The sequence below is a fragment of the Megalobrama amblycephala genome, linkage group LG18 (genome assembly GCF_018812025.1).
Source record: "Megalobrama amblycephala isolate DHTTF-2021 linkage group LG18, ASM1881202v1, whole genome shotgun sequence".
In the NCBI taxonomy this organism is placed as follows: Eukaryota; Metazoa; Chordata; class Actinopteri; order Cypriniformes; family Xenocyprididae; genus Megalobrama; species Megalobrama amblycephala.
In genome coordinates, this window is record NC_063061.1 from 54,910 (window position 1) to 80,000 (window position 25,091).

General features: G+C 38.2%; 2 protein-coding genes across 5 annotated transcripts in view; one reads left to right on the top strand and one right to left on the bottom strand.

Annotated features, from left to right (window-relative positions):
- The first annotated feature begins 54 nt into the window (after nucleotides 1-54).
- ik (IK cytokine) lies at nucleotides 55-16,491 on the top strand. The gene is made up of 20 exons (XM_048165674.1): nucleotides 55-209; nucleotides 2,590-2,656; nucleotides 3,059-3,151; nucleotides 3,251-3,310; nucleotides 4,872-5,039; nucleotides 5,700-5,814; nucleotides 5,895-5,965; nucleotides 6,462-6,508; nucleotides 6,591-6,754; nucleotides 8,740-8,848; nucleotides 9,239-9,278; nucleotides 9,358-9,565; nucleotides 9,691-9,709; nucleotides 9,891-9,969; nucleotides 12,642-12,722; nucleotides 12,826-12,883; nucleotides 12,961-13,049; nucleotides 13,128-13,236; nucleotides 13,400-13,434; nucleotides 16,052-16,491. The coding sequence occupies exons 1-20, from the start codon at nucleotides 194-196 to the stop codon at nucleotides 16,077-16,079; spliced, it is 1,656 nt and encodes a 551-aa protein (XP_048021631.1). The 5' UTR covers nucleotides 55-193; the 3' UTR covers nucleotides 16,080-16,491.
- Nucleotides 16,394-25,091, bottom strand: part of LOC125252408 (macrophage mannose receptor 1-like) — a 37,491-nt gene continuing 28,793 nt past the window's right edge. For 2 of the 4 annotated variants that reach the window (XM_048165673.1, XM_048165672.1), the window contains 4 exons: nucleotides 24,072-24,452; nucleotides 23,893-23,901; nucleotides 23,682-23,758; nucleotides 22,738-23,469 (listed from right to left, as the gene is read on the bottom strand). In XM_048165673.1, coding sequence (XP_048021630.1) covers nucleotides 23,389-23,469; nucleotides 23,682-23,758; nucleotides 23,893-23,901; nucleotides 24,072-24,452 — 548 coding nt within the window. In that variant the 3' untranslated portion in view covers nucleotides 22,738-23,388. Of the gene's footprint in view, nucleotides 16,620-16,661; nucleotides 16,810-22,737; nucleotides 23,470-23,681; nucleotides 23,759-23,892; nucleotides 23,902-24,071; nucleotides 24,453-25,091 lie in introns of those variants that run through there. The other 2 variants (XR_007181219.1, XR_007181220.1) reach the window with 2 other exon arrangements.

Below are 25,091 nucleotides of genomic sequence, written 5' to 3' on the forward strand. Positions count from 1 at the left end.
TCCTATTTTATTTTATTCAATTTCACCCTGTTTTCATGTCAGTGTGACTAGTGTGATGATCGGCTCTCCTCCAGTTCTCCAGGCGGCGCTGCTGCGACTGGAGAGAAGTAAGCGGAAGTGTGACGTCAGCAGACCTACTATCAACATTAAAGTGCATCGAGTCGCGATTTAGGGTGATTCGTTTAATATCATCATGCCTGAACGCGAAAGTAAGTATTACATACCGTTTATTAAACGTTTATGTTGTGTACAGATGAAAAATCATGTCATATATGTTATTATCGTATGAAAACATGCCTGTGCCGTTTACACAACGCGATGTAGTGTTTCTGTGTAGACTTCAAAGACAATGTGTAGATTTAGTAAGCTGTAGAAATATGTGAGCTATACAAGAAGATTGTTTGTGCAAATAAAAAAACATATTAACACAAAAACAGCAAAGCTCCTGCAGCCAAACCCTCATTATTTACATCAGTCGAGTAACGTTAGTAAAGATGCTTCATGTTTGAGTGGATTCGACACACATTTCATGATTTGATTTCGATTCACAAGCTTGCTGTTCAATTCGATATTGATTTGGATATAGATGTGGTATAGTTACAGTAAACTAATGCTGTAAACTATATCTACACTGTCAGTTGCTTTACTATAATATTAAAGGTTACAATTAACAGCTCTTTACAAACATTTAAATTTTATAATAACATTTTAATGACATAATTATGTTTGATCTCCAGTTAGTTTATGTGAAATGCAAACGTTTAAACGGTGGCTATAACTTGTTTTTATGACAGAATTATTCAAACTTGAAATACATTAAAGAACTGGTTAAAGGTGCAATATGTAATATTTTTGCAGTAAAGTATCCAAAAACCACTAGACCAGTGTTATATATTTTGTTCACTTGAGTACTTACAAAATCCCAAATGTTTGCAACTATTTGTAAATCGTGAGGAAATTGTAATTTTAACCAAGGCTGCGGGACGTGTGAGGAGTCGCCTGTCAATTGCGTCATACCTGCGTTACCCTCAGTTTCCGGTTTATTTTGTAGAAATTTAACTTTAAATTTAACTTTATGTAAGATTGTTCTCAAGCTGTTTTATTGGCGTCTTTCTGTGGTTGAAAAACTGAATGATCGATTACATGAGACATGATACATTTCAGTAAGTTGTACTGTATCTGTCAACATACCTTCTGATGTTCATTCATGCTTATTTGGTGCTATAACTAATAGTAAAGAGGAAAATATGACCATTTCACATGACGTTTAATGATTTCTAGGGCTCTACAAATAAAGTTTAGTGTAGTTTTGTTCACACATCAACTGAAAACAGCATAGTGTAAAACAGTGGTTCCCAAACTGGGGTATGTGACGTGACAAAAGGGGGTACGCGAACAAAATGTTGAGTAGTTAATTTAATTATACCTTAAAATAATATTAAAATAGAGCATGTATTTCTAACTGCTAAAATGTCGTAAATCCAGTACATTTAATCAGATTACCTCATCATTTGCAGTCAAAAATTACTGTATCCACAAGCAGCATGGATATGATTGATTGTGCGCAGTCTGCTGCCTTAAATCGCGCTAAATTACTGTCGTTTTCGACGATGCACCTTTGTAAAAGTAGAGATTTAGCACTTACTCACATGAAGAACAAATATAGACACAGATAATGGATTAATTTCGATTTAAGACTCAAACTTTCTCCGATACAAAAACATACCATGTGTGAGTTCTTGTATTTAATGATGATAACGAGCAAGAATGCAATTGTACCCAAATATCCACATGACTGCAAACGTGACATTATTATACAACAGGTCAAAAAACAAAACGTACATTTTAAACACAGTACTGTCATATTTACTCTATTTTGCAATGAAATAATAGTTCTAACGAAAACCACAGCAGAACTACAACACACGTCTGTGTTTCGCGAACAATTCTGCGGCTTTGAACGAATCATGAGAGTCAGTGATTCAATGATTCATTCACAGCCACTTGCTTCGTTACTGAATGAATGATTCAATGACTCACTCATAAAAACAGTGACTTGCTGCCACCTACTGGCGGTTTTAGTTTAACATTTAAAAGTTATACTTAGTTTCACCATCATTTTTATTTAAAACAATATTTAATTTATAAAGTTATTCATAAACGTAAAAATACGATTTAGTATTTAGTATTTTCACTGGAAAATCAATTTAGGGGGCAAATATTGTCCCTTAATGGTAAAGGTGTGACTGCAGTCGAAGTGGAAGAGAGGGGGTACGCAGAAGGATGGTGATCCCTTCAGGGGGTACTCCAAGATAAAAAGTTTGGGAACCACTGGTGTAAAAGATCAATTCTTGGGATTTAAGAATCAGTATCGGTTCATCACAATGAGAATCCATTAAAATGGAGAAATCAATAGTTTCTACTCAAGCCATGTATCTTATCGGCAATGAATGAATCTCCCATCACATCTAATACTCACTACAGTGTGATATGACATTTGTCTTTTTGATTTTACTCGTCGTAATTGTTTTTTGACTCTTTCTTCTGTCTGATGTGTAAGCTAACCCTCAGGTGTCTTGTCTCTTTCAGCTGATGTGTACTCCAATCCTCTGGCTCCTGATGGCCATGAGGTGGAAGATCATCGGTCAGCGCTACAGTAAGTTCACTTAGTTCATGTATATAATCTGCTGATGTCCACCATAGATGATCAGTGTGATTGGTGGTTAAATACAGTAATTTGTTTTCTGCAGTGAGTGTTCTTTTGTTAAATCTCTAGCGTTCCCTCTGTATATTTGTAAATAACTTCAGGTGTTTTTTTGTCCTCTCATGTGATTAAATGAGTGAAGCATCAGCAGTGACCATATTCCAATCACATTTACACTATATCAAATGCATAGCATCTTGTTTCTCTAATTATAATTATGATAATAATTGTTATGGTTTTTGTGGCAGTCCATGTAATATATGTTCTTGAAGGTTCAGTGATGTTCCTATCATCATTCTTGAGTCAGATCTCACCTGTTCTTGTGGCTCAATGAAATTTGTTTGTGATACTCAGATCCAAGCTGACCAATGATGACTTCAGGAAGCTTCTGATGACCCCGAGAGCCACCCCGTCCTCAGCTCCACCCTCCAAAACACGGCACCATGAGTACTTTGACTTTGATATCTGTCTTTGATCATATGCTGCATGTCTCCATGATAAGTCTTATTAAATCAGCTGACATTTTTGTTACGATGATTTTCCCAGGATGCCACGGGAATATAACGAGGATGAGGATCCAGCAGCTCGCAGGCGTAAGAAAAAAAGGTAAGTTGGGGAACAGTGAATGAATCATCCTAGATTAATACTGCTTCGAAAAACTAATCTTACTTTTGCTCTTCTGCACACTTTCCTACATTTCGCTCTGGTGCAGTGACCATTTTATCAAATAAAAAAATGTCAAAAGAGTAGAAAATGCGATTAGTGGCTCCGCTTATCATGAGAATCCCGAGAGGGCTTTATTCACTGCAGATTAACTTTTTATAAGGTTAGAAAGTTAAATGGACTATGCTATGATTTCAGTCTTTCAAAAAGGAATTTACTGTATAACGTGGAATGTCACAGAATTTATCAAATTTTTGATGAATAAATAAAAAGTGGGTCAGTACACTTAATTCAAATCATGATATAGGCTTGTTTGTGAATATTAAACTGCAAAAAGACATTGTTTAAATATCATAAACAATGAAACAGAAAGGTTTTCACGGCACCCCGTCAAAATAAAGGTTCGATTTAAGAAAGAAGAAATTTTGACCGAAATATATTACTATTGTACAATAGAATGTAGCTATGTTGCAATGTAGTAGTAGTAGTAATAATAATAATAATAAATTATTATTAACTTTTTTTAAGGTATAATCACAATTTTTCTTCCATGTTTTATTTTTAACAGTAAAGCTCTGTTGTCTGTTGTGCAGCTCTTTGTTTGACACAAAAAATGTTTAATATCATATGATTTAAAAAGCTAAATAAAATTAATATTTTATGCCTTTATTTGATTGCCAGAAAAATACACAATCAAAGGTCACTTAATTTTTTTTTTTTTTTAATTAATTTTGTTGTTTACTATGAATTCAGTTAATTAGACATGCCTTTTGATTATTAAAATGAAATGAAATGAAAGTAAAACATTAAAATTGAATCCAAAAAACTTAAAACAGAAAACAGAGTTTGGTAAAAAAAAAAAAAATGGAATTTGAGAAAAAAATAAAATAAAATGTATTTCATAGGACCCTCAAAATGTAATTTTTGTTAAACTTGTAATAAACTGTTGTTAAATTGTGTAAGTTTCATGATTTCAATTAATTAGACATGCTTTTTGATTACTTATTTTTATATTTTTTTACTTATTTATTTATACTTATTTAATAATTTAACCAAAAAAAATTCAAATGGAAGAAAAAAATAAACACAAAAATTAAAACACAAAAAAATTCTGTATTTAGAAAAAAATAAAGCAGAATTTGGGGGAAAAAAAAAGAATGTAAAAACGCACATTATGAAAACTCTGGTAACTTGAAAATTCACACTAAATCCCCTGAGTAAATACACATAATTTTATTTAATAAATAATTATAGTATTGTAAATATATTACCTGCATGCAACACAGAATACAGTATTTCTACAGTAATCCTCTCAGACCCCGCTTGTGCTAGCAAATGTAAAGTTCATGTACCAGGCAGAATTTGGGACTGTTTTTCAACATTGAATTTTTTTGCTTAAATTAAGTACAAAAATGCATATAAAATGTGTCTTGTAAAAATTCAAGTGTTTTGAGGTTATGAGATTATTTTTCTCTGTTCTTACGCTTCTCGGTTCTGTTTGAAGTTACTATGCTAAACTGCGGCAGCAGGAGATGGAGAGAGAGCGTGAGCTGGCGGAGAAGTACCGTGACCGCGCTCGAGAACGACGTGATGGTGTTAATAAAGACTACGAGGAGACTGAGCTCATCAGCACCACAGCCAACTATCGAGCCGTGGGACCCACTGCAGAGGCGTGAGTTTCCTCTGTCATGTGTGCCTATAATTTCATTTTTACTGTATGTTATAATAATCAGAATTATATTTCTTCAGCTGCATTTTGTTATAGGACCATCTCCTGTAGATGTGTAGGCACCTGTTGTTCCTGTTGGTTTTTCTTATTAGGGGTTCTTTCTTTTTGTTCTTTTTTTGCCAACTAGTTCGTGGGATTTTTTTTTTTTGCGTAATTTGTACCAGATTTGGCATGTAAGTTGTAGTGCATTTGTCAATGACAAGAGGATTTTTTTTAAGGGGCAGGTGAAAATATTTTACTTGCCCGACCAGACAATAGCCTGATTGAAACGCCCCATGACCAGAATATTGCTGATTTATTTAAGTTTAACTTACCTGACATTCTGTTTTTAGATTTGTGCCTTTGCAAATTACGTAATTTATTTGTTCAGTTTCATTTGCATTACTCCCAAAATCACACAACACAGTGGACCTAGTGACACTGTTGTGTCTAGCGGCTGTAAACCAGCATGCCAACAGTTTTAACCTGTATGCTATTTAGACAACAGTAATATTAGCAATTGAATACTTATAGGACTTGCTAATAATTTACAAGTAAAAATAAGAGGTGCTTTTGGGTTATTTTTTTATTTAAATGTGGATTTTTTCCTGCACTGTTGAACAGGGACAAATCAGCAGCAGAGAAAAGGCGTCAGCTGATCCAGGAGTCCAAGTTCTTGGGTGGTGATATGGAGCACACTCACTTGGTGAAGGGTTTGGATTTTGCCCTGCTACAGAAGGTACAACCGCATATCCACTGTATGATAATCGTACCACTGCCACATATTTGCTTTTGCTTATGGTGCTGTTTTAATTTCAGGTCAGAGCTGAGATCACTAGTAAGGAGCGGGAAGAGGAGGACATGATTGAGAAAGTGCAGAAGGAAGTCAAGTATGTTTTAATAATTCCTTATTTGTCTCCAGTCATAAGTCACACGGGTATATTTTTAGCAATAGCCAACAATACATTGTATGGGTCAAAATTATCGATCTTTCTTTTATGCCAAAAATCATTAGGATATTAAGTAAAGATCATGTTCCATGAAGATATTTTGTAAATTTCCTACTGTAAATATATCAATTTAGTTTTTTTGTAAGTAATATGCATTGCTAAGGACTTCATTTGGACCAGTTTAAAGGTGATTTTCTCAATATTTTCATTTTTTTGCACCCTCAGATTTCAGATTTTCAAATAGTTGTATCTTGGCCAAATATTGTCCTATCCTAACAAACCATACATCAATTGGAAGATTATTTATTCAACTTGCAGATGATGTTTAAACCTTAATTTCAAGAAATTGACCCTTATGACTGGTTTTGTGGTCCAGGGTCACATTTGTTCACTTAACCCAGCTACGATTGTCTTTTAACATGTTTGTGATTGACAGGAGAGATGAAGATCCAGAGCAGAAGATTGAGTTCAAGACTCGCCTGGGTGAGTTCAGTCTGCGTTTAATCTCGTGGTCGGTAATAAGACTGTACTACATGTGAGTTCTGTGTATTCTTCTGCTCTTTAGGACGGAACATCTATCGTATCCTGTTCAAGGGTCGTCAGATGGAGCGTAACGAGCTTTTCCTGCCAGGCCGTATGGCTTATGTGGTGGACCTGGAAGACGAGTATGCAGACACCGACATCCCAACCACCCTCATCCGCAGCAAAGCCGACTGCCCCACCATGGAGGTACAGACCCCAAACACATGATTACACACTTTGACATTACTTAAAGGGATAGTTCACCCAAAAATGAAAATTACCCCATGATTCCCTCACCCTAAAGCCATCCTAGGTGTATATGGCTGTCTTCTTTCAGATGAACACAGTTTCAAGCTTTATAATGGGAGTGAATGGGGTTTGAGATTTTGAAGCCCAAAAAAGTGCATCCATCCATAATAAGTAATCCATGTGGCTCCGGGGGTTAATAAAGGCCTTCTGAAGTTAAGTGATGGGTTTTTCTAAGAAAAACTTTCGTATTTATAATGTTATAAAGGATAATAACTGGCTTCTGGTAGGCTTGCTGTGCTAGTCAGTGCTACTGGTGTTCCCGGTGTTCAGCCGCAACATCCGATGGCGGAAGATTTGGTTTCAAAGCAAAATGTAAAAGTGCCTGTTTTGTGTTTTTCTAGTTGTTTTTCATTAAGAATAATAATGAACCCACTATTCAAGCAATTGCCACCCCCAATTTGGTGGTAATTCTAATACATGTGGCCGCACGAACATTCATAACGGTTCGTGTTCACAGGTGTGAAGCGGAGTGAGCGAATTCTGTTCATTCCTATGGAAACTCAACTCCCGTAGGTATTAATCGTAAAAGCTTGCTCTGCTCCACACCGTTATGAATGCCGGTGCAGTTGTGCACATTGTCCTTTAGCCTTCGAATTAGCAATTTAAAAGTGAGGCACAAAAGAGGGAAAAGCTCCAAATTTCTTCACCGTCACATCCCTAGCTTCTGGTAACAGCCGTATGCAAGTCGAGTTCTGGCAGAAGAGTGACCTCTGACCCGATGTATGGAGTACTAGCGTAAGCTTAGACGCTTCTCGCGGTTCTAACAAATAGGGCTGTGCAACAAACTCAAGCTCCTCTTCTCTTATATCAAAATCCTCTGATATTTATCTTAAAAAAATTCTCATTTTAGACTTCTAATTTTTGACCAGTGTTGTGTTTTGTTTTGCTCTATCCTCTGCATTTTTGCGTTCATCAATAAGTCATGTGTCGGGTATCAGGGAACCGGCTTACTAACGAAATGCGCGTGACATTCGCATACGATATATCGGTCAGCCCTAGTTTATAAAGTTATAAATGGATTTTTTTTCTTACTAAAATGCATCACTTTGCTCCAGAAGGTCTTTATTAAGTCGTATGGATTACTTTTATGATGGATGGATGCACTTTTTTGGGGGCTTCAAAATCTTTAGCCCCATTCACTACCATTATAAAGCTTGGAAGAGCCGGATATTTTTTAATATGTGTTCATCTGAAAGAAGATAGTCATATACACGTAGATAGTCATATCAAGTGTCACTACTGCTATTGCTCATAATGCAGTAGTAGGATGGCGAATAACTGATGCTGCACTGTTCAATTCACACGGTTAATTGAGGAGACGTGTGCTCAGAATGACAAAATATCCTTTTAAAATTCATACACTGCACGGTTGAGTGTATAGTGCGTCTTTTGGGATGCAACTAAGGCCTGTCAATTATAGTTACATGTTATACAAGTTTACAACCTGGGAAAAAGGGGGCTTGAGTTTTTTCTCCTTCCCTCCCCTGGAACCTGTTGCATGAGCAGGACAATTTGTGAATCACACTTTTTAGTAAATATAGTTGTCAGTTCCAAACAGAGTTGGAGATCAGCTCCTTTGACCACTCAGAGTGCTAAATACACTCAGAACACCATGGCATTGTGGCAGTCGGTTTGCATTGCACGGGCAGATTCCACTTCGCTTTTCTTCAGCTTGTTTTTAATGTATAGTTATAATGCTTTCCTGTAGCTCAGTGGTTAGAGCATGGCACTGGCAATGCCAAAGGTCATGGGTTCAATCCCAGGGATTGCACATACTCAGATACAAATGTATAGTATAATGTAATGTAAGTTGCTTTGGATAAAAGCATCTGCCAAATGCGTGAATGTGAATGTATAGTCAAACTGCTGTTTTTGTTCCTCAGGCTCAGACGACACTCACCACCAATGACATAGTCATCAGCAAACTGACGCAGATCCTGTCGTACCTGAGGCAGGGCACACGCAACAAGAAAATCAAGAAGAAGGACAAAGGTAGTTTCCTGCAATTATTACCTACAGCCCTAGACATCACTGAAAGAAAGAGGGAAAAAAAGAGGAAAAAGCATCGAGAGGTTGATTATGGTGTTCAGATGACCTCAAATTTTCCATCTCTTAGAAACTCTGCAGCAGTGTTTAAAAATGCGCATAAAAAAAAAAAAAATTATACATAATTTAGCTAGATCTGTGATATTAATAAGTGGAAACGTGTCATCACAGTCTTTGGAAGGTGTAAATAATGTAACACAATTCACTTAAATATTTCTCCATAAAGACTTATCCTGGCAAAACAGAGAAAGTAAGCACAGTAATGTTAACCAAATAAATTTTGATGGAACATGTGCTTTGAAAAGTGTGTGAATGTTGAGTGTTTTCTGTTTTCAGGGCGTCTGGATGAGAAGAAAGCACCTGAGGCTGACTTGAGGTGAGTTTACATGCAGTCGAATGTTTTAGGTTTATGATCTGATCGTTAGCCTCTTAACCATCTGTGTGTTTGTGTGCAGCATCTTTGATGACATCGGTGACTACATACCCTCCACCTCCAAGAGCATCAGAGACAAAGAGAAAGAGCGCTACCGGGAGAGAGAGAGGGAAAGGGAGAAAGATCGAGAGCGTGAGAGGGAGAGAGAGAGGGAGAGGGAGAGAGAGAGAGATCGGGACGAGGAGAAAAGACGACACAGTTACTTTGAGAAGCCTCGAGCTGACGAGGAGGTCAGCTGATCGTTGTTGTTTGAAGAAAATGACCTCAATGCATTAGAATATTTGTGGAGACCTTATATCACTATCATAAGTATAGCAATCACTGTAATAATTGTGTTATATTTCTCTCTCTTCAGGTCATAGACATCGATAAAGGTAAGCTTTCACAATCTTCATACTCTCTGCACTTTATGGAACCGTGGAGTTTGCATATAAAAGTAGTTAAATGAAGGAATAGTTCTCTGGAAAAATGATCAAAGTAAAAAAAATGCATTTGAATGATAAACTCCAGGGCTGTTGGGTACTTCAATGCTGTGGTTGTGATGTTCTCTTGCAGGTCCAGCCTCTGTGAAGGACCAGATCAAGCTAATCAATGAAAAGTTTGCTGGAGCTGCTCACTTGCAGGGCCCGGAAGCATATCCTTCATGTGACTGCTGATGTGAACAGAATGAATGAAATTCAGACGCCGCACTTTGTGTTAGAATGATACTATAAAGTTGAGATGCAAATGATGAAACGCCTACTTGAAATTCGGTCTGAAATGAACAGGATTTTTTGAGACATAAAGCCAAAAAAATAAATTTCATAAAGAATAGGATGCCTTACAGACATCACTCATTACGGTACCTTACATTAGTTAGTCAAACTGCACAGTTGCTGTAAGGATGGTCAGTGTCAGTTACATGGTTCTAATTAGATATACTCTCCTTGCATCAAAAGTTTCAACTCACAACTGTTGCATTCCAGTTCGTATTCTAAATTAGAACTGGTGTGTTCCAAATCATAGTGTGTTGAAATGAGTGTTCCAAAAGATACCTGGATGGTCCACTGTTTCTGGTTAGAATCCGAAGTGCAGATCCATGCACAGTCTAACGGCTGATATTGCCCACAACCCATTGTGTGTTGGACGAGGATTCGATTAGAACTACAAACACGAATAAAAAGTGTTAAAATTCCTAAAAGATTCCTACAATCCTAGGCTAAAATCTGTAGTCTTTGTTCGCCAGTTTGACGTGTTCACCGACAGCCGATTAATGACTGTTGTGATTAAAATTTTACCTCTGATGAAATTCTGGCAGTGTCAGAAGATTTGGCGCACAATCCTCCAGTGTGACTTCTCCTACGACGAATGTCAAATTGTCAAGATGAGCCGTGATCAAAATTAACGCTAGAGATGTCTTTACCACTCTTTCAGTCCTGCATGTAATGCAACTCACAGTCACCAAACGTGTGTGGGTTTAAGATGTAAAACTCCAGACAAGTTTAAGCGTGCATTCGTTTTTAACACGTCTTGACTGTCGTACAGTGACATAATGACAGCTGAGATCCCACAGTGTGACATGAAGATCATGTTTGTAGTCTGACATGCATCAATCGTAAAGGACTGTTATAAATCGCACAGTGTGCACCTGGCTTTAGTCTATATTTAACTTTTTTTCCTCACCAGTCACTGTGGCTAGTGGTTTTCCAAAGTTTCTAGCCACTCAGCATTTTCACTGGCCACAATTTTGACATCGATACTATGGAGACAAACTGCCTTTTAAATATTTTTAATATTATCTCATAATTTGGCAGCAGGTTTATTAGGCTGCTGTCACTTTAAGACCTGACGCACGGATCCATTATACTGTTACACATGCGTTTTCTTTCTCAACTGTTTACGTTCCCTTAAAACATAACTGTTTACGTGAATACTTGCCAAGACCAGCATTATGACATTATTTTGTGTGTATTTGACTGTTTAAGTGCAATATGCAGCGAAAAAGAAATCAATTTACTGAAAAAATACTGAGAGGCGGCTTTATGTGTGCACACTTTGGGTATTGGCACAAAAGCATAAGCACAAAAAAAGGGAATGAGTAAAATTATGCACCGAAATTCAAGCCTTGTAACCCCAACAGTATTTATCCAGAGCAAATTAAACGAGTAATGGAGGGGAGTTGGGTTTGTGTGTCGACTCGCTGTCGGAGAGATGAGAGAGAGAGAAATGTATCAAAATGTGTATTTTTGACAACACTACATTGCACTTAGTTTATTTTTTCAGAGGCTTCTTTTAAAGGAATACAATTGAAAAATGTATATATTACATATAAAATTCAACCTGCAAAAGTGGCTAGTAGGAGTGACTGCGTCACACGCCACTGCTGAAATACACCCACATTTGGCGGATTGACGGGTGTTAAAGGGATAGTTCACCCAAAAATGAAAATCTGATGTTTATCTGCTTACCCCCAGCGCATCCAAGATGTAGGTGTCTTTGTTTCTTCAGTAGAACACAAATGATGATTTTTAACTGCAACCGCTGCCGTCTGTCAGTGGTACAATGCATGTCAGCGGGAACTTGGAGTAAATAAAACACGACAGACAAATCCAAATTAAACCCTGCGGCTCGTGACGACACTTTGATGTCTTAAGACACGAAACGATCGTTTTTTGCGAGAAACCGAACAGTATTTATATCATTTTTTACCTCTAATACACCACTATGTCCAACTGCATTCATCACTCGATTCGTTTGGTCTGATCGCGCTCTGACAGCGGCAGTGATGTCTCGCTCTCATTGAAGTATATGCGCGAGACATCACTGCCGTTGTCAGAGCGTGATCAGACCAAACGAATCGAGTGATGAATGCCGTTGGACATAGTGGTGTTTTAGAGGTAAAAAATTATATAAATACTGTTCGGTTTCTCACACAAACCGATCGTTTCTTGTCTTAGGACATCAATGTGTCGTCATGAGCTGCAGGGTTTAATTTGGATTTGTCTAAGCAAGTTTTATTTACTCTTATTGTAGAAGTTCCCATCCACTAGCATTATTTGACTGACAGACGGCAACAGTTGGAGTTAAAAATCATCATTTGTGTTCTACTGAAGAAACAAAGTCACCTACATCTTGGATGCGCTGGGGGTAAGCAGATAAACATCAGATTTTCATTTTTGGGTGAACTATCCCTTTAATGTCAAGCCCTGGCTGCAGACATTGAAATCATATATCATTTCTGTATTAATGTGTATGTTTTTAAAGCGTTCTTCTGTAACGTGATGCATCACACTGCAGTGTTGAGTTTGTTTCTTTAACTGTGTGCACTGGAAGCAGACGTGAAGAGAAGAAGCATCTGGGAGATTTCTTTGGGATGTCAAACAGTTACGCTGAATGCTACCCTGCCACGTGAGTTACCTCTTCTCTCAGCACTGTCATGTGCAGTTAAAGATAATGATGTTGAGATTTTGAAGTAAAATTAACAGCAAATATTTGCTCCTTCGTCTTGTAGAATGGATGATCTGGCTGTGGACAGCGATGAAGAAGTGGACTACAGCAAGATGGACCAGGCATGAATGAGTTTGATGAGTTGTAATTTCTCCAAGTGTCTCCGGTCAGGCATATTCATGAGTGTGTCTGTTTGTAGGGTAATAAGAAGGGTCCTTTGGGCCGCTGGGACTTTGACACTCAAGAGGAGTACAGCGACTACATGAACAACAAGGAGGCGCTGCCAAAGTAACACAGGCTGTATTTTCTGAGTTTGTCAGTGTGATGTTGTGTTCACTTTAATGATGTTGATGCTGGTGTTTGTAGGGCCGCCTTCCAGTACGGCATCAAAATGTCAGAGGGCAGAAAGACTCGTCGCTTTAAAGAAACCAACGAGAAGGCCGAATTAGACCGACAGTGGAAGAAAATCAGTGCTGTGAGTTTACCTGGTTCATTAACATTCTGTGTAATGTATAAGAAATTGTAATTAAGCGCTGTGTAAGAAATGACCACCACAAGCTGCAAACAGGTGTTAAGTGGTGATGTTCAGTGTGTCACATTCAGTTCTGCAACATGCTCATACTGTCTGTTTATTTCAGATCATTGAGAAGAGAAAGAAGATGGAGGCAGATGGGTGAGTGTCTTGTTTTTTTCCTTTTTTTTTTTTTTCTCCAATTACTCCTGAGTATCTAAAAATGAATGAATGTGAATGGCAATATTGACATTTTCAGTCTAGGCCACTCATATGTGAAATGAAAGCAGATATGTGTGTGTGTATGTGTGTGTGTGTATATATATATATATATAAAATATGCACTCAATTGAGTCGTAATTTTTTTTTTCATCCGGTAAGAAGATATGCATTAACTACGATGGAAATGCATTTACTGAATAAAGCCCAAAGTATACTTCCCTTTTTACTTGTGCATGAGGGTCAGCGTACAGTGTGCAACGCAAATTTCGTCATCAGAAGAGTATGCACGTACTTTACATGCACCGCTGGGTTTTTTTTTGTTTGTTTGTTTTTTTTGTAACTATGCATACTTGTAGGCACAGGTCACAAATGCGCATTAAATTTTTCTTGGCAGTAATTAGTTTATCCACAAGGTGGCAGTCATGCCCTGGGGGCGTAAATTCACAAGGTAGTCAAAAAAAAAAAAAAAAACTGCATAAACAGCACAGACTGGAACACATGCAAGCTACAGCGACAATGTAGGCCTACATAGACGAGAGATTGTGTGAAGAGGTTACAAAGTACTCTCTTTTGTACAACTCTAGCATGAAACAAAACAATTTTCACAGATTCGCGTTTTTTTTTTGAAAAACTTTTTCAAGTTTGTGTTTTCAGGCCACCAAAACGCTGTTGTCATTTAAATGAATGGCCAAAATGCATGAAAAGTTTTCCGTTTTTAGTTGAAAGCGGTGTCGTGTAAACAGCCGCTTACATGAGTTGTAACTGGTGGTGAGAGATTGCTCAAAACTGCACATGCGTCGAACGCCTGTGTACGTGTGCGAGTGTGAAGTATACCCAGGGCTTAAATCCCTCGATGCGCAACAAAAATCTCACGTGACTGCCTCAACAGAGAATGTGATTGGTCCGCTGGTTAGTCCAATTAACCAATCATATCGCAGCATCTCAAATTTTAGTTTGGTGGTTCTTGAATTGCCTTAGTCAAAGTCTGTCATCAGAATATGATTGGGTTTAATTCCCTCCAGAGGCGTCTCACAAGATTGCACTCCTAAACACAAGCGTTTGAGTTTCATCTGCCGCTGTTATGATGGATGAAAAAAGAGCCACAATTTCATCCCTGATTGCAGAATTATTTATTTATTTTTTACAAATATTTTGTGCCAGTTTCCCAGGAAATGACGCTTTTGTTCTCTTGAACACATGGGATGGAAATTTATAGATTCATTAAAAAAGTTATTACTCCACCGCTTGCGTGACATCATTCACCAATGTTTTTGAACGACAAATTTGCGACAATATGCTTTTTCGTGACTAGTTGATTTCTTCAATGATTTATCATACTATGGTAGTTAAGTAGTGATTTATGTCGCTGTACGGGAAACACACCCCTGGATCATGTCAAATCACCAACAGTAAAATCCAGATAACTGAGTAATCCACGTATGAAGAATGGGTAAATAACCCCCTGAGACGGGGCATATGTGAGCATGCCTTTTAATAAGTATTGCTCTGCGTTTGGGCTTTCCTATTCATTTTCCATGTTCGGTTAATTTATATATGAAGAGTTTGGTTCCAAAACGTGATAAACGCCATTTTCAAAAAAATTGAGTTTCTGCCAAAATCAGTATTGTATCTGGTTGGTATTGAAAAGTCATTTATTAATTTTGCACAAAATGCGATATCCGTCGTGTTATTCTGTCATGTTTTCTCCCTTTCTTTCCAAAACGTGACAAACGCCAGTCTCCTTTTTCTGCAGAACGCGATATATCCACTCTCAACCAATCACAGTGCACCATTCCATGCACTGTAAACATTTGAAGTCTTTTTAAAAAGTTGTTTTTAATACCAATATACTCTGCAAATGTGTTTATTTAACCGTGCAGTGGCGCCAGATACTCTTTAATCGGTAATAACAAATAATTCATAACATTAACAAGATGACCATTGGAGCGACGGTTGAATGTATTTTTAGTAAAATGTCTGTATATAAGATAAATATTGGCAAAGTTTAGACTCTGTCATATATGTGAATCAACTTACTTTGTTGTGTATTTTCAATTTGAAAAATAACATTTATATTGATGGATTAATTGCATTTTGAAAAAAAAAAAAAAGAGTGTCATAGATTTATTGCATTTTGGAAAAAAAATTGTTTTTATAATAAACTTTTTAAAATCAAAATATAGATTAGAATTTTTAATGTCTTTTATAACCAAAAGATGCCATGTGAAATTTTGAAACAGAAAATAGTGGTTTTCATCTTGCCACTTTCTTGGTAAAGAAAATGTCTTTTACTCAAATTAATCAAAATGGAGTTATTGCGTTTTGGAACCAAACTCTTCATATATATATATATATAATATAATATAACCCAGACATTGTGCTCATGTAAATTACCTCAATAAAGAAATGAGATTTGAGCAGATAATTGGAGTTTGGCAGTTTGTCGTCTAGTGTGATGTAGCCATGTTATGATCAGATCAAAATGTGTTATTTTGCAGTGAAATGCCTATAGTCATACAGTGCATGCTCATGATCCGTCTCCTCTTCTTTCGTACAGGGTGGACATAAAACGGCCCAAATATTAAAGCTTCAACAGTGTGAAGAAATCTTTCCAGCTGCACGTATTTGATGCACATGTATAAACCGTGAATGAGTTATCCATTTGTGTTGTTTTTGTTTATTTTCATTATACAAATACGTTGGTAGAGAAATTGTTAAAATATTTCAAATTTTTACTGTTTTACTGTTCATTCCAAGTGTTTTTAGGACGAGTGTTTAAGAACTAGATGCAGTGTTAAAAATTGTGACACACGTGATAATAGAAACTATATGCTTATCCTTATCCCATCATATGAGACTTGAATTGACAGAAACATTCATGTGGACAAATGTGTGTATATATAAGGTTTTTTTTTTTTTTTGAGCACATTTATTCACTAATACAAATGCATTGTCATCTAATTCTGAGTTACAATAAAGCATAATACACTCTCTGAATCAGACTCCCATAATGAATTGAACTCCATCTATGAGAATGCAAGGAGAACCGTCTCTTCACAACACTGATGAATTCTCCATCTGTCTCCATGTGGTCCTGCACACAATGTCAGATGACACACTCATTTCTAATGACACAATGAGATGCTCTATCGTGTGTGCGCGCTCACCGTGAAGATCTCCATGTGGCGCACGATCAGCTCTCTGGTGAGTTGTACGACGCTTGTGTTCATGGCGAGCTCCTGGAACAGCGTGACCACAAATATCACTGCCAGATTATGAGCCGTCATGCGGTTCACCTGACTGTGCGTCTGCACCCTGAGAGCAGATGGAGACGTATGATTCATGAGAACACTATATAGTTGAAAAAGTACTTGCAATGTATGAAAGTCACTGATACTTCATCTAATGCAAAGCATAAGATCCTCTCAAATCAAATGGTGCTAAATATTTCCATCAACCTCATGTGATTTTTAATAATGTATGTTGGTGTTTATGATACCGTGTATCCTAACAAGTTGTCCAGGGTCTTTGGGAGAAAATTAACCCTACAGCATTAAAGATGCATCACCATACTTCACAGTGGAGATGAGGTACTTTTCTACATGGCTGTTTTTGTCTATGCTAAACCCATCTCTGGTGTTTTTCCAAAATGCTTTATTTTGGTCTCATCTCTGGTCAAGGAACCCTGACCCACTAAAAGTTCTATTAACACTTGGCAAACTGTAGGTGCGTGAGATGCTGTTTGACGTCACGAAAGGCTTTTTTTATTGCAACCTTCCCAAACAAGTTGTGGTTATATAGGTGAGGTCTGATTATAGTTTTGGAGACTTTATAATCCTAAGACACATCCTGCATCTGCAGTTCTTCAGCTTTGACCCATACAGTTTGTTTGGTGACTTAAACCATATCCTCCTCAGTGCGTGTGGGACCAATATATAGACATCCTCTTCTAGATTCTTACCATCTCCGGTAGATTTAAACTTTGTAATTATTGCCCCAGATGGTGGAAATTAGTATTCCAACAATCAAACGATTATCCCATAGCATTTCATGATTTGTGCAGCTCAACAACCTTTTGTCACACATCATTACCATGTTCTCAGGTCTTTCCCATAGTGATGGATGACTATAGGAGTTTGGCCTTTGTCACTTCAGTGATGTACCCCAGGAAGTGGATGTTGGTTCTGTGGAACTCACATTTTTCAAGCTTGTGGTAAAGATGATGTTCTCTCAGCTTCTGCAGGACCTGTGTGATGTGTTGCCGATATTCGGCCAGGTTCCAGGAATAGAGGTGAATATCGTAAATGTTGTAACTCTTTAAATTGGAATGGCAATGGTCCAGCTTCCAGCGTGTATGCTTCATTCACAAACCATTTTAAATAGGTGTTTTGGACAAACTGTTTCAGCACTTTTAGTGCACGATCAACTTTATAGATTGAGGCAAGGTAAACATCTGTCAATGCACATGCCCTCAAATTATGTACCTTAGAAGCCTCTAGCGGCTGAAATGAAACAGCATTAAGGCCTGTACACACCGGGATGAATATCGCGCGCAATTATTGCCGAAGTTTAACGCCTCGTGACTAAACAAAGGCCGCTTATGTAAGTGTGAACACCGAGACGAAAAACGGCAGGCGTAAAAGCGTAATTTTTTAAAAAACGCCTCGGGTTCGTTTTATTAATTTGACGCGCCGCGTTAAAAACTGGCTGACCAATGAGAGTGGCGCTTTTGTTCACGTGCCTGGAGATGCTGAAGTTATAGTAAAACACAACTTGGTGGCATTCAAGCACAAAACGGTCTTGACAAGCACACATTGATACCAAGAAGACGAAGAGAAAGTAAGTAGATGAGGAAGACCCCTACAAACTATCCCTGCGTCTCAAACAGCTCCCTAGCTTCCTTAGTCGTTATCAGAATACCGTGTAAATGAATGTGGCTGACTCCCTGATCAGTGCCCTGACTAGTGAACTAGGGAGCTGATTGAGATGCACAATGGGTACTCTGTTTGTTTGTTTGTTTTTCTTTTACATTCAAGAAATATAGTTGAAAATGTCTATTTCACAAATGTGTTTATTTGCACTACTGTTTCTTACTACCATCTCTCATATGTCATATATATGCCATTTAATGTCTGCATTTGTATCTTCTTTAACTTTATTAATATCATAAATATGTTTATTTGCACTACCATTAAGCACAAGCACCACATACTGTCAGGGAGTGAATTTGCACATTCACTCAGTGCATCGCCCGTGAAAATCGCTTGGGTATGAACACAAAAAACGTCTCGAAAAACGCTGGGGCTAAACGCGTGCAATATTCGTCCCGGTGTGTACAGGACTTTAGTCACTGCCTTTTGCCAAAGTCTCAACACCAAAGTTCGCCACTAAATGGGCACCTACGATGATATCATCTGTCTTGAAGGTTTCTTTCAACAAGCCATTCGCATTTCTCAATGTCTGACAGCCTGCTCTCTAGATGAACCCGCTCCACATCCTCTGCCCGCCTGTATATCTGTCGCCCTTCCAGCATCTGAACCTATGAGGATCGACTCTTACTATCTTACCCATGAAGAATCCTCAACCAGCTTTGTCTGTATTGTGGGGGAGAAGGTCATATAATTACAACTGCCCTGTTTGACCACCATGCCCAGCTGCGAGTACGGTACAACGTCCTTCCTTGATTGCTTCTCTTACACGCATGACTGTACAAATTATAACCCCTAAACTCTGTTTCAGTGCAAGCCCTCACTGATTCCGGTTCAGCAGGGAACTTTATCTCCCACTAATTACTCCAGAAGCTCAACCTCAAGAGTAAACTCAAATCCCAGGAATTAACTGTACACACCATCTTTGGAAAACTTCTGGGTCGTGGTCTCATTTGTAATTTCTCCCCCACAGCGATGCTCCACATTGGGTGCCTCCATTAGGAATGGATCACGTTCATGGGGCTGGAAGGTACAACTGCTGACATCATCCTGGGATGTCTGTGGATGTCTCAACATCCCAATGTCAACTGGAATTCTGGGGAAATTCCTTCAGTGGGGGTGATTCCTGTTCTTAAGACTGATTGCTTCACGTCTTCAAGCGACCATCTCTCCTTGCAGTTCTGCACATGCCCACTCCGACTCCTGTCACTTCCCTAAATTCTACCTCTGTAGAGAGTCCTGAAACCAAACACGAGATCGAGATTCCTCCCGAATACCGGGTGTCCATGTGTTCATTAAACAACTGGCAACCCAACTACCACCTCAATGGCCATGGGACTCTGGCATTGACCTGCTGCCTGGGGCCAACTTTCCCAAGGGTCGGACCTACCCTCTGTCCATCCTGGAGCAGAAGGCCATAGAGGAGTATATTGAGGAAGATTTGCAACAACAGTTCTGCCCATCTACGTCCCCCACAGCTTCCAGCTTATTCTTTGATGGCAAGAAGGACAGAGGCTTGCAGCCATGCATTGACTACTGTATCCTTAACGAACAAACAGTGAAGTATCGCTATTTCCTTCCTCTGGTACCTGTCGCCTTAGAACAACTGCGAGGAGCACGCATCTTTTCTAAACTGGACCTGCAGAGTGCTTACAACCTCATTTGAATTTGTGAGGGTGATAAATGGAAGACCGCCTTCGTAACACCCTCAGGCCATTAAAAATATCTGATGATGCCATATGGACTGTCCAATTCATCCTCTGAATTTCAGGGGTACATAAATGAGGTATTGCGGGAGTTCCTCCTCCAGTTTGTCATTGTCTACATCGACAATATTCTCATCTACTCCCGGAACCAGGCCGAAAATCCCCAACACGTCACTCAGGTTCTTCTGAAGCTGAGAGAACACCATCTTTACCTCAAGCTTGAAAAATGCAACTTCCAGAAAAGCTCCATCCACTTCCTGGGGTATGTCATTAACCAGAATGGTATCCAGATGGACCAAAGGAAGGTGGAGACCATCCGTGACAGGCCCTTATCATCTACAGTTAAGGAGTTTCAACGCTTCCTTGGATTTGCAAACTTCTACAGACGCATTATCAACAATTACAGTCTCATGAGTTCTCCACTCACATCTCTACTCAAAGACCGGTTCAAGTCTCTGCCCTGGAACCAGTCAGCCAACCAAGCCTTCCATCATCTCAAAGAATCTTTCCTCACAGCTCCTATCCTGGTTCATCTCCACCCAGATCTTGCATTCATTATCGAAGATCATCTCCTCCTGAATCCATCCTCCCTCCAGCCATGATTTTAAGTCCCATCACATGGGCTCTCGACAACTAAATTACCACTTGCTTTGAACCTGCTCCACCGGGAGGGCTGAATATATGTTCCTTATTCCCTTAATCCTTCCCTCATGGACTCACCACATCTCACTGGGCTCTGGACACCTAGGCAGCCAGCGAACCTTCTCGCTTCTTCAAAATCGTCACTGGTGGCCCACCATGACCCAGGATATCTCCTGATACGTGAAGAGTTGCTCAGTCTGCACCATCACCTACACTCCTCGAAGGCTCCTGGGAAAGCTGGTCTCACTGCCAATACCTCAAAGATCATGGTCCCATGTAGGAATCGACTTCATGACAGATCTACATTCTTCCAACTCTTAACACCTGTGTATCTGTCATCCGCTGTCGTGGAATTTCGTCATTTTTGACTCACGGAGGACATTGTGTCTAATACAGGCCCTCAATTCATCTCCTGAGTTTGGCAGGCCTTCTTTAAGTTTTTGGGCATCTCCATAAGCTTTTCATTAGGATAACATCTGCAAATTAATGGCCAGACAGAGCGCAAGATCCAGGAGATCAGGAGATACCTGCGGTCCTACTGCCACCAATACCAAGAGAGCTAGAGCCGTTTCCTCCCCTAGGCAGAGTATGCCCAAAACTTCCTGAGACAGTCCACCATGGGTTTGACACCCTTCCAATGCATGCTCTGTTACCAGCCACCTCTGATCTCCTGGTCCAGCGAACAATCAGAGGTTCCAGCTGTTAACCACTGGTTCGAAGAAAGCGAGAGAGTATGGGACTCAGCACAAGTACATCTCCAACAGGCAGTGCGAAGACACAAGAACCAAGCGGATGCATGAATATCTGCTATACCACCCAGGGCAAAGAGTCTGGCTCTCAACTAGAGACATCCATCTTCACCTGCCTTGTCGTAAGCTACGACAAGGTCCCCGCTACATAGGTCCCTTCACAGTGCAGAGGCAGATCAATGAATTAACCTACATGCTCAACTTACCCTTACACTACCTTATATTATTTTTTACGTATCTCTTCTCAAACCCTACTCTGAAACTCTGTCTTTCCCTCCAAGAACTGGTGATGTGACTGTACCTCCTCTTCCTCCAGAAGTCGCAGAAGAAGACCTCATCTACAAAGTTAACACTATCCTTGACTCCCAACGATGGGGAGTCAATGTTGATAGAAGGCTCATAATTAATACAGTTGTGGGTACCAGACAAAACAGTTTTATTAACTGATTTTTTAGGTATCAGACAAAACTTTCTTTTTTTTTTTTGGTATCCAAAACAATGTTTTCTGATGGGATCTGGTAAACAGACTGGGTCCAATATTCATGCCGTGGAGATCTAAAAGTGTCTTCAAAATAAAAAGATTTCATTTTTGTGAAGAGAAGCATGTTCCAAATAATTAATATAAATCATTCATTCACTTACATGTATAGTATATGAATACAGACTGTGGACCTCAAATGCCATGTTCTACACTAAAGTAAAAGCAGGTGTTAATTATGTCATTATCTTTGATATTTTCTTCAGTCATAGTCTCAATGATAAGATGATGTTTACAGCTAGTGCAAGAACAAAAACATTGGTTACTTGTTCATGCAGTTTTGAACCAAATACTGTATGTAAAATGCTGCGTAAAGTTAGTTTGTGAGTCCCAGCTGTTTTTAAATACAATTGTCAATCCAAAACTTTGACTGTGTGAACGTAGTCAAAAAGCAGTGTCATTTAAAATATTTGAATTTCACAGTATCAAAGATGCCATGTGCAATCGGTCACGTCGGACACATGAGGCAATGGCATTTGATGTTGCTGACGTCATAACTCTTGAGGCTGATGATTTGGTGTAGATTAAATGACAGATTAATGACAGATAGGTAGGTTTTACCAAATATTTGATTATCCAGTTATGAATAAGTATATTTTATTCTGAATCTGAATTCTTCCAAAGCAGAGGAATTAGATGAAACTGTTAACCTTGTATAGGTAAAAATTAGGAAAAGAAGATGCCAGGATCATAATTTTAATCAGGTTTTCATTCCTTTGGTTCTACTAATCCTTAAGTCCCATAAAACAACCACAAAGTTTCAAACTTTAGCCAACTTTACTGATGCAACATTTAGTACTTCAAATAAAATCAAAATCATTGTAGATCAGGGGTGGGGAACATTGATCCATTGTCCTGCAGAGTTTAACTCCAACCCTGAAAAGAACATTCACCTACCTGTAACTTTAGTAATTCTGAAGACCTTGATTAGCTTCAGGTGTGTTAAATGAGGGTTGGAGCTAAACTCTGCAGGACAATGGCCCTCCAGGATCAATGGTCCCCACCCCTGTTGTAGATCATATTAAGATCAAAATATAACATTCATTTAAAAAAAAAAAAAAAAAATCAGCATAACAAGTACATTGTACAGTATGTTACAATTTTCCATCATTCTGACATTGAAAATCAAGCTACATTCATTGTTAGTATTTTTATATAACTCCCTTCACTGATTTAATTGGCCTGTTAAACAACACATGCCAATGACAAAACATTTTGGAAAAACAAAATCTGGATTATTCATTTGTAAACATCTTTATAATTTCATGCTCAATGATGTATTGAGCCGACAACTGTATTTATTTGAAACTGCAACGCGCTTTCCTCCTACATCAGGGATTGATCATACGATAGTCTCTCAAATGCGTTGTGATGTTGTTGGGAAGTCCGAGCTTGATCAGCTCTTCTTTTAACTGAAAATATATGAGTTTTATGACAAACCTATCATGTGCTGATATAATGTGTATTTATTGCACTGTTGCCCTTTTATAGAAAGTTTATATAGAAAATTATATGTAGTATCAATCAACTGAATATATATAATACAATGTTTATGTAAAAAAAAAAAAGGATCAATTTTCATTGCTGTTGGCAAATTAATGATTGTGACTGTTGAGTTACTTACCTGTATAATGACAAGTGCTTCAATCTGAGACTTTGACAGATTTTCTAGGCTTGTAACTTCTATTCGCATTCCCATCACTGATAAATAAATTAAAAAAAAAACAGGTCAGGTGTCATAATTCATACACTTATGTACTAAAGTTTAACAATTAATGTCTTGAGATTATTGATAACAAAAGAAACAAACAGATCACATATCTACACATACATACCATACGTATCTGAAAGGTTGATATAATGGTCATCAGGTTCACCAAAAAGTAAACAGAAGACTAGCATTAGCAAAACTTAAGCATTTTACACATCCAAATTTTCTTGTTTCTTTGTGTATTAGTCTGATGTTTATTCTTTTATTTCATTATAGAAGGTGTATATTATAGAATTTGCTCACCACTGTAACAGAAGAAAGGCAAACTGGCAATGCATGTTTCATCTGTCCACTGGCCAAAGTATTTTAAAGATGCAGCTGTGCAGTGTTGATATCCGTGCTCTCCTGGGACATATTCACCATTATCTGGTTGTGCAACAATATGTTGAGTATATGGCAGCCAATATGTGAAGGAAGAGCTGCTCTGATCTGACCACAGTCTGTTTCTATGCAGACCAATCCATACAGACCAACCAACAGGTGTAATGCTCAGTATCTGTTGACGCTCCGTCTCATCTCTCACACTGGCCAGGTCTGTGTACATCTCTCTGCAGTATCTCTGAGCTTCAGGCCAGGTCTTTCCCTCAAATACCAAGACATACTTCTGAGAGGCATTTTCTCTACCTAAGATAAAAATATTAATTTAAAATCAAGTCAGTTAATACTTAGGCAACCATATTTTTAATGCATTCATATATGCAATCCATTTAGAATTTAGATTTTTTATATTAGTATACACTTTAAAAAATGCTGGGTTAAAAACAACCGAAGTTGGGTTGAAAATAGACAGACCCAGCGGTTGGGTTAAATGTTTGCACAACATGCTGGGTAGGTTTATTTAACCCAACTATTGTTTAAGAATTACTGTATGACTGGCTTAAAATGAACCCAAAATAGGTTGGAAATTTAAAATCAGACATAAATACTAGAGGCAATAATAATAATAATCAAAAGGTAAAAAATTATCAATAAGCAATTTAATAAATGTTTATTGTTAAATTATTTTTCATTAAACTTATTAATACTTTTTCATTTATTAAACATATTAATAAATGTTAATTTCCAACATACTTAGGGTTCATTTTAATCAAGCAATACAGTAATTTTTTTTAAACAATAGTTGAGTTAAATAAAACTACCCAGCAGGCTGGGTCAAACATTTAACCCAACAGCTGGGTTGTTTTTAACCCAGCATTTTTTTAGAGTATACTTTGGTTTTGGCCCAAGCCAACTAAGCCAAGACATGTTCTAGATCTTACCACA

What these genes read in the sequence shown, in the direction of transcription:
- ik (XM_048165674.1), top strand. An exon ending in GTGGGACCCACTGCAGAGGC is followed by an intron (nt 5,040 to 5,699) that starts GTGAGTTTCCTC and finishes ACTGTTGAACAG; the next exon opens with GGACAAATCAGCAGCAGAGA. An exon ending in CACTTGCAGGGCCCGGAAGC is followed by an intron (nt 9,970 to 12,641) that starts ATATCCTTCATG and finishes AACTGTGTGCAC; the next exon opens with TGGAAGCAGACGTGAAGAGA.